Source organism: Lactuca serriola, chromosome 9 (genome assembly GCF_051521515.1).
Source record: "Lactuca serriola cultivar US96UC23 chromosome 9, Lser_US96UC23_V15, whole genome shotgun sequence".
Taxonomy (NCBI): domain Eukaryota; kingdom Viridiplantae; phylum Streptophyta; class Magnoliopsida; order Asterales; family Asteraceae; genus Lactuca; species Lactuca serriola.
Genome location: NC_136416.1, coordinates 10,019,540 through 10,030,011, shown reverse-complemented (window position 1 = coordinate 10,030,011; position 10,472 = coordinate 10,019,540). Strand labels below are relative to the sequence as shown.

The 10,472-nt window shown below is 35.1% G+C and overlaps 1 protein-coding gene across 1 annotated transcript; it reads right to left on the bottom strand.

Annotated features, from left to right (window-relative positions):
- Positions 1–7,086: 7,086 nt before the first annotated feature.
- Positions 7,087–9,675, bottom strand: LOC145072692 (DNA-directed RNA polymerase subunit beta-beta protein, putative (DUF506)). Its single transcript, XM_079019156.1, has 3 exons — positions 8,595–9,675; positions 8,286–8,478; positions 7,087–8,051 (listed from the first exon to the last, which is right to left on the bottom strand). Exons 1-3 carry the CDS (start codon positions 9,018–9,020, stop codon positions 7,513–7,515), a joined length of 1,158 nt encoding a protein of 385 aa, XP_078875282.1. The 5' UTR covers positions 9,021–9,675; the 3' UTR covers positions 7,087–7,512.
- Positions 9,676–10,472: the final 797 nt, after the last annotated feature.

The following is a 10,472-nucleotide window of genomic DNA, read 5'->3' as shown; positions in this document are numbered from 1 at the left end:
ATGATCTTTGTCCACAAAGCCTGGGGGCTGATTTAGGAATACTTCTTCTTCTAACACACCATGAAGGAATTTTGTTTTCACATCCATCTGATAGACAATGAAGTTCATGTAGTATGCGTATGCGAGAAACAGTCTGATAGCTTCAATGCGAGCAACTGGAGCAAAAGTTTCCCCGTAGTCGATGGATTCAATTTGAGTAAACCCTTGAGCTACAAGCCTTGCCTTGTTTCGAGTAATGATTCCATCTTTATCAACCTTGTTACGATAGACCCAGCGAGTTCCAGTGATAGTCTTTCCGGATGGTCTTGGGACAAGAGTCCAAACTTTGTGCCTTTCAAACTCATTCAGTTCTTCTTGCATGGCCTTGATCCAATCAGCATCTTGAAGAGCTCTGTGTACCTTATCAGGTAATATCATTGAAACAAAGTTAACATACATGCAAAAGTTATTAAGTACACTAGATCTGGTTCGAACACCATCATGAATATTCCCTATAATTCGATCAACAGGATGATCTCGATGTACAATGACTGATGCTGATTCCGGAGGGATAGACACTGACACATTATCAGTTTCAGGAGAATCTTTAGCTTCAAGGGTTTCATCAGCACCTAATGAATCATCTACTGATGTGGCTGCAGTATATTGATTAAAGGAACATGGAACTGGAATGATAGGATCAGAGGAATCAGTCTTATCTTCAGCAGAAGGAGCTTCATCGAATGGACAAGAGAGAAGCTCTTGAAAGATAGAAGGAGAATGAGTGACTTTTTCATCAGTGTATGAATCCTCATCAAACTTCACATCAATGGATTCTTCAACACATTGCCTGTTCACATGAAAAACACGAAAAGCCTTTGAAATAGATGAGTACCCAACAAAAATGCCTTTATCAGCTTTAGGTTCAAACTTGGATCTTGGGTCACGCTGATTTAGAATATAACAAATGCATCTGAACACATGAAAAAAGGATACATCTGGTTTTCGATCTTTCAGCATTTCATATGGAGTCTTCTTGTGAATCCTGTGAATTAGAGATCGATTCTAAGTAAAACATGCTGTATTGACAGCTTCATCCCAAAATGACATAGGAAGACCAGCATGAATCATCAAAGTTCTTCCTGCCTCAATCAGTGTTCTATTTCTTCGTTCAACAACACCATTTTGCTGAGGAGTACGAGGAGCTGAGAAGTTTTGTCCAATTCCTTTATGATCACAAAATTCTTCAAGAGTTGAGTTTCGGAACTCAGTACCATGATCACTTCTTAGTTGCTTGACTCTAAGACCTGTCAGTGTCTCATTTTTACGAATCAGTGAGATAATTTCCTGTGCAACATGACTTTTCTTCTTCAAGAAAGCTACCCATGTAAATCGAGTGAACTCATCAACGACAACTAGAGTATACTTATTTCCACCTAGTGAACGAACAGGAATAGGTCCAAACAAGTCCATGTGGAGTGGATGAAGAGGGACGGATATACTGGAACATGACTTGGGTTTGAAAGAGGACTTGGTTTGTTTTCCTTGTTCACAAGCTAATCACATCTTGTCTTTCACAACGCTGAATTTTGGGAGCCCTCTAACTAGGTCTCGATTGGATATCTTGGATAGATTCTTGAAGTTCAGATGAGAAAACCTTTTGTGCCAAATCCAGCTAAGATTCGTCTGAGACTTTGTAAAGAAACATTGCATCAGTGCCTTGTCACTTGAGAACATGTCAAGAACATATATATCATCTTTTCTACTTGCTGAGAGTACGATGTTCTTGTCAGTGTTTACAACTCTTCCTTCCTTCTTTGTAAAGTGAACTTCATAGTCAGCATCACACAATTGACTGATAGAAATAAGGTTGTGTTTGAGACCCTTAACATATGAAACGTTTTGAAAAACCACGTTGTTGCATTTGATGTTTCCATATCCCTTAGTGAACCCCTTTCCATTGTCTCCATAAGTAACTGCAGGACCAGTTTTCTTAACATAATCTTCCAGGAGAGACTTTGATCCTGTCATATGCCTTGAGCAACCACTATCTAAGTACCAAAGATGCTCCTGACCCTGCAGTGCTGACAAACTAGTTAGAACACGCTGACCCATTCGAAGATGGGTTATTCACAAAGTTATTTGATAATAAATTATAACACTCTTTAGGAAGATAGTTTAAAGAGTTTGACTTGAGAGTCCATTTTTCATTCCTAACTTTAATATTTTCAGCTCTTGAGGATGATTTATCAAAAGAACATTCACTGATCTTGTGAGAGGAATCACCACATCTGTAGCAAACTCTAGTTCCAAAGTTCTTCTTGGTGAGCAAATTTTTTGATTTAATACACTTTGACATGTAAGATTCACCAATAGAGCTTTCAGTCCTTTTGTTTATCACTGAGTCACGATTGAGATCAGTGTCAGAGGGAGTTTGATCAGTGTTGAGAGATGAACTATCAGTATCTGATTTTGGCTCATTCACAGATGGATTACAATCAGGAAAGTGCTTGATTTGTTCATGAACAGCATGAAACACTCCATTAGAGATAGGAAAAGCAATAATATTCTCAGTTAGAGAGGTTGGTCTAACAAGATGTGCAGGATAAGAGGTAGGATCAATTCCGGTAATTTCAACATTACACTCAGCAACACCATCAGAATTAATAGTACAATATTCATCAATTAAACTTTGATTAATAAAAGAGTTACTGACAAACTTATTTTTGAAATTGTTTTTCATCTCATTCATGGAATGGACCTCAGATTCCTTTTTTTGTGATTTAAAAACTTTTTCAGCTTCTGCAAAATTACCCCCAAGAATTTTCTCACAAGAATGTGGGATTTGAGCTGAAATAATATAATTGGCATTTTTATGAGATTTTGCCCAAGTATGAAGTACAGTTTGTTCTTTTATCAAAAGATTTTTAACATCGTCAATTTCAGCAGACAAGGATGAATTTGACAAACTAGTAATTCTAAGATTTTCCTGAGTGGACTCAATAATGTTATTTTTCATGGATATATCAGTTTCAAGAAGATCAATTTGATTTTGCAAATTTCTTATGGTTTGATTCTTCTTAGAATTAATGACACCCAAATACTCAAACATTTTGATTTTTTCATTCATTGAATAGGAAACAAAGTTTTTAACCTGGTACATTGAAGAAGAGTCAATGTTGTGCTTCCTGGAATTTTCAGCATCAGACATATCAGTGTCAAAAGTACTTTTGTCTTTGTCAGGAATATCTGGGTCCTCTATTTTGACCATGAGACACTTGACTTCATCATCTGATGACTCTTCATCAGTTTTCCATTTTTCTTCTTCAGCTACAAGCACTTTATGTTCCAAGTTTTCAGCTTTCAGCTTCTCAATCAGCTTGTTGTACTTCTGCTTCCAGTATTCATCTGAGCCTTGTTTCTTTTGTTTACAATCCTTTGCAAAATGATCAGTACTCTCACAGTTAAAGCACTGAGCCTTCTCTTTCTTATCAGAACCATGCCTTTTATCAGCTCATGACCCTTTTGAGAACTTTCCACCAATCTTCTTTTGGAACTTTGAGAAATTTCGACCTGATTTTTCAAAGGTCTTCACAATCAAGGCTGCACTGGCTACAACTTTTTCAAGATCATCAGTGTCAGTTTTAGATGAATCAGTGTCTGAGTCTGCCACCAGCTTTTTGTTGGAGAACAAGGCTACAGAAGATTCACGCTGAGAATCCTTCATCAGTTCCTTTCTTTGAAGCTTGGATTCTTCATAGTATCGAAGATTTCCATAGAGACTTTGTAAGTCCATAGAGTTGATCTTCTCACTGTTTTTCAGCACATTAACATGATTCTCCCAACCTGCACCTAGAGAATCCAAAAACTTTTGCACTAGAACAGTTCTATGCTTCAACTGATCTAGTCTCCGAAGATCATTAACAAGAGTATTGAATCTGTTAAAAGTTTGAGTCAGGGTTTCACCTTTCTTAGCAAAAAAATGTTCATACCTTCGGTTAAGATCATTTATTTGAGTAGCCTTGACTTCTTCAGTTCCTTCAAAGGATACAGTCAGTGTATCCATCATCTCTTTTGCTGAGATGCAATTCTGAACTAACCCAAAGATGTTGTATGGCAGAGAGTAACTGATTGCGGCACGAGCACGAACATCTAGACCATGTTTTCTCTTGTCATCTGTTGTCCAGTTTTCTTTTGGATTTTTCTTCATTGTACCATCAGGAACATTATTTTTAAGAGGCTGATACATCGGAACATAAGGACCTTTTTCAACGATGTCCAGCATGTCTTCATCAACAGACTCTAAGGCATATAGAGCCTTTATTTTCCACATAGCAAAGTTCGTTTCATCGAAAGGAGGGATTTTAGCAGAAGGATGATTTGATGAGTTTGATGAAGAAGAAGATGAAGCCATTTGTTTGATAAAAGAAACCTACTCTGATACCAATTGGAGAGGCCTTTAGATCAATCGAAATATCAAACAATGACTACAAATAAGAACAAGAGAAATTCATGAAGAAAAACTTTCACTAAGAAAGATAATCTCACAAAGAGATTATCGTGTGCACAAAGCGACGATTAGGGTTTGTGAAAGGCATGACCATTCACAAACCTATACAAAACAATATATACTGCTATTCTAGATAATCCCTACAATTCAGGGATACGCTAGCTAATAAATCAAGATAACTATAGAAACAGGATAAATACAAGATTTGTTACAACGTACTAAATAGACTAAACTATTACAAACTGAACTGCTGACGTGCTGGTGCTGACGCTGAGACATATGCTGACGCTGAGTCTGTTTTAAACATTATCATATTTCAAGGCTTGACCTTTCACTGTTGTATTTATTTCAAATTTTTATTTTTAAAATGTTTAATGTTTAGACCTTCATATTTAACTTTTTTAATCAACCCGTTTAATACACAAAAATAGACAAGACATTGTGAATGTTTCATTAAGTTCCTCCTACATGTGACATTAAAGAACATTAACATTTGCAAAATGACTTTTAAATATAAGAGAAAGAAAGGTTGGTAGTTTAACTGATGGTGAGAGGTAGTTTAACGATGGCGAGAGAATTATTGATATCTTGGATGATCTTCTCATTGCTTATTCATTTGATCCTATTGGTTCATTAATTGAATTTGTTTATCCTTATATTCTTTAAAATGCCAAGAATCCGATGTTTTTTTCTTTCAAGAAATAGCAATCCTAGCACCGAAAAATGAACTCGTTCAAGAAATAAATGATTGTTTGTTATCACTATTTTCGTATGCTGAAAAAGAATACTTACGTTTATATAGTCTTTGTCATTCATATTATGTTCGTGATGATTTTGATGAAAGTTTATACGCCTAATGTTCTAAATGATCTTAAATTGTCAGGTTTTCCAATTCATAAGTTGGTATTAAAAGTCGGTATTACAGTTATATTACTAAAGAATCTTGATTAGAAATGTAAACGAGACTACGGGTTATAGCATTGGGTAATAAGGTTATAGAAACAAAACAATATTCAGAAGTTATGTGGGAAACGTTCGTTTATTCCAAAAATGTCATTTCACATTTCAAACAAGATAATTTCCATTGATTGTATGTTTTGTGATGAAAATATATAGCAGGCAAGGATAATCGCTATCGAAGGTGAGGTTGTTTTTAAGACAATCAGTGTTCACTTATGGGCACTTGTATGTTGCATCGTTTAAAGTTAAAAGCGGAGGTGGATTAAAAATATTAATTTTAAACAATGATAATAAACTTAATAATATGACATCTAATGTTGTATTCAAATAAACATTTAGTAATTAATGATTCAAAACAATTATTTACAATATATCAACAGGTGTTTTAGTAGTATACATTGGATTACTCATTTATTCATCATTTGTTTGTATTTACTTAGAAACATAATTTAAAAAATGCTTTACACCTTGATATTTTACTTGTTTTTAATCAACTTGTGTAGTAAATGAGTATCACACCTAATAGATTATATATTTACGACAACACATGGTGTTTTTCCACTTATATAAACAGAAAAGAATGCGAGTCTAGATGCTAACTGTTTACCTTTTTGGTATTATACAACATTACTTATTGAGGGCATGTTTATCAAAACTATATGGTCGCTAGAAATTTGTAGGTAGCAGCTAAAATCTGTTAACCGGAAGCCGAAAGCTATAGTTTTTATTTATGCAGAGGTGTTTTGAAAAAGATAATTGTTAGCTTTTAAATATGTAAAACTAGTTAAAAAAACAAAAGTTAAAAGGTCCAAAATTTATTATTGAGATTATGCAAGCAAACAACATTACTCATTAATAGTGTCTTTGATAAAAATAGTTTGGTCGATGAAAACTAAAAACTAATAACCGGTAACTGGAAGTTGAAAGCGAGAAGCTGAAGTTTTTGTTTATGTCGGAAATATATGTAAAAAGTAGTTGTGAGAGAAAAAGAAACAACTCTTAATAAAACAAAATAAAATAAATAAATAAAACAAGTTAATGAAAACTTCCCAGAAAGAGTGATCCAACAACTCCAACCGTTCAATAAGTGGTTACGAATAAGCAGAGCCTTAATTAATATAGGAGTCTGGACCAGTGGGGATACCAGAAACTTGTTAGGGTTAGGGTAGATGGATGGATGGATATTGGATATACAATGTACATACACACTTTGACACTTACTTATCCAAATTATTAGGTGAACCCATATGGTGGACCTAAGTAAACAATAACTAACAAACACCCCCCTCTCCTCATATTGGTTTTCACATATTATCAAATACTCCTAATATATGGAGTGGACCCTTCCATCCATCCCTTTAAGATTCAAAAACCAGGTCCAAATATTAAATGAATCGTAATATCAAAACTTTCCTCACCCAACCATTCTCACTCATTCACGCATACTAACGCCTCCAACAAGTGTATCAACCCAATGATGTTACTCCTTCCAAATGGATGTGCATACTTTATGAAAGCTTATAACATAAAATAAACAATTACAACCAACTCAAGTAGAGACAGTTTTGTATAGCTGACACAAAAATAAACAACTGAAAAAGTAAAATAAAAGAAAACACGGGTATCAGGCTCAGGTAGACATATTAATACTATTATATTAAAGATTAAAGATACATACTATTGAATATTCTATTTAACTGTTTATTTATTTATATATATCATTATTTATCAAAAAAACTCAAAAGCAAAGTTAGTAAAGATGGACCCTTACAACAAAAAAACACCAAGGGGACTTCAGTCTACCCATCTTATCTTCTTCTTCGGTATATATTTTCTTTCTTTCTTCCTTCCTTCTTCTTTTTCTTTTTCTTTTTTCTTTTTCTGGTGCCAAAAAGCTCAGAAAGAGAACTAAAAAAACCCAAAAACAAAAACAAGCAAAACACAAAATAGTCAAAAATACCGGTTCCCTAAACCCCACTTTATCCAAATCATTTTTTCATCAAGAAAAATCTGGATTAAAATGGGTTTTAGACAAATTGAACCCCGATATGTAATTATAATCATCAGTTGCCTTCGATCACAGAAGCTAGACCGCTAACGACTTTACCTCCAGTCTTCGGTACCTTCGGTTTGATCTCTAATGGCTCCCATTCTTTCAGACCTTCCTCCTCTTTAGTAGCGCCTCCAATAACTTCAAATTCATCCATTAAAATCGGGTCTTTTGGGTCTGAAATCGGGTCATTCATAACCATGGATGGGGTATTATTATTATTATTATTATTATTATTATTATTATTATTATCAGTGGGAGTGTTGTTGATGATTCGGGTACAGGGAGAGAGCCATTTGGATTTTACATAATCAGCTCTTCTCCATGGAGGTAAAGGCATTCCTTTCTTCTTCAGGCTCTGTTTTGCTGCATCAGAAACTATGTTGATGATCTTCTGGAGACGATCGGCTTTACCGATGTAAATATGAGGGAGCATTTGTAGAACACCTTTGTAGCTTTTCGTGGATCTCGCTATTTCAAACTCCGATCTGAAATCTATGTCGATTATCAAACGATCCCCTTCAACCACAGCTTCAATATACTCGTATTCTCCTGTTAAAAACCAAAACCCAAAAAAAAAAAAAAAAAAAAAAAAAAAAAAAAATGTAGAATCAAAATCGAGAATAATTAATGTGGACTTAGGACTGTAATTTCATAGAAAAGTAGTTGTGAACGAAAAGACCCATTGCTTGAAATGGTCAAGGACTTATTTCATGAATTTAATACGAAATCAATAGAAGCAAATTTTGGAAAAATCTGGATAGATGGATTTGAGTAATTAATTACCTGCTGGATAGGTTGAAGTTTTTTCCCAGCGGGATTTACAGACAGAAACGGCGTATCCGGAAGCTACGAGGCCATCGGCGACGATCTTACGACTGATTTCATCTTTCCGCTTACAGATCTTGTTCTTTTCAACGATTTTAGAAACATCGGCCAACAAATTCCTTTCAGAAACTGTCTCGCAAATCACCAAACTCTGTATAAATTCAACGCACAATAAACGTTTTTCAGGCTCCAAAAGCAGACAAATTTGTTCCGATTATAATCGTTCGACGTACAATGGGATAAGGTTAGTGGAAAATAGATTATCACCTTAAGGAGATCACATGCGTCGGTCGACGAACTGTGGTTGTTAGAGTTGCCGAAACAATTAAATGAGTCGAACTCATCCTCGGAACCATCGCTACTGCAGAAGTTGTTGCCGTTGACGCAATTGCACTGGTGGTGGTTGTGCCGGCCACACTTGATGGTTCCGGCCACAGACTGCTTCTCGTTGCTCTCCTCTATGAAATTCTGGACCATTTTGTCCAAGCAGACAGAGCTCGGCTCGAACTCATCTGAACAGTCTTTGCCGCATTGCGAGTCGCCGGCGACGGACCTATCCGCAACCGCCGATCCTCTCAAAAAGCTCGAGAAATCAAAGAGACGTCTCAACCGAGACTTAGGCACAGTTTTCACCGACTCGAAACATTCCGGTGTGGTTGAATCGATTGGCTGTATCTTCATCGTCAAAGGCATACCAAATATTCTTCCGAGATTATCAATTTGAGCCTCTAATTAGGAGAGAAAACCCCTAAAAGTCTAAAACCTAAAGAAAACTACTTATCACAAAACCTCAATTTTCTGATGGTAATACCTTATCGAAATGATTAGGTAACACACAATACTACAAACCCGAAACAAAATTCCAATGGCTGTAATAGTAAAAACACAGCACATGAACTAGTCTCTCATCCATCGGATCACCAAACCAAGAGGCACAAAAACCAAGAAATCCGCCTAAATCCTTAGAAAACCCTGCAAAACTGATGCTTTATCTTATAGATTAGCATTATTATATATTATTCTATTATTTAAATACCGATTTGTGAAACAAAACAAGGAATAACTTCTAATCTCTCCTACGTAACGCTCGCTTTCGCGTAGGGTTTTCAGCTACTATTAGGTTTTAGGCTAGGTAAGTACGTCACCTACGGAAATTAAGAGATCAAAACTGCTTAAATCTAGGAACCGATGAACGTCTGCCGGAAACCTCATCTCCGGCGAAATCATAACGAAATTGTACAATCAGAAATCGCCGCGTAAGGCAAATGTGGATGATCGGAGCAACTACAAAATTTTAAACAGGTTCAAGGCTTTGGGTTTGGGGTTCTTTTGAGTGAAAAGGAACAGAAACCAGGTTAAGGCTGCTATATATAAAGGGGTCCGTCAATCTTGCTGACATGGATATTGTTTCGCCTACCTGGAATACTACGTGGCGGTCACCTCCCCCGTTATCTCAGAGCTTTTAAACGTCCGTTACAAATCCCATGTGTGGCCACAGGTTGCCACGTCGCAATCAAGCGGAAATTACCAAACTGCCTTTGGGCTTTATCAAAAATGGCACTATGGTTATCTTCCAATGTACTCATTGAAATTTGAAACACAACATTTCGTAATTTAGTGTAAAGTTTTATGAAAAACCTTCAATTTCTATCAAAGTTTTATTATTAATTTATTTTAGATATAACTTTCAAATTAAAATTTGGTTACCAAAAATATAAATTATCGATAAAAACGATCTTTACTTTTCCTCTCTCCGTATCATATATTTTATAGGTTTTATTATTGACAAAGACATTTATTCGTAAACTGAGTTGGTAATATTAATATATTCTATTTAAGAAAATATTCATTAAAGCTTCATTATTTTTTGTAATTTTCGAATAAGTTTTAAACTAAAATTTGTTTATACAAAAACATAAATTGCCGATAAAAGTGATTATTTAATGTTTCTCCCAATAACACATTTTATCGATTTTATTGTTGATCTAAACGTTTAGTCATTAAATAAGTTGATGAGATAGATATGATAGGTTACATAAAATTAAATAGACAATTTAAATTTTTTATAAAAATAAAAAAATGATGAAGTTGTTAATATATGTAATTATTGTAGTATATTTTGGTTGCATTTCATACTCCAAAAAA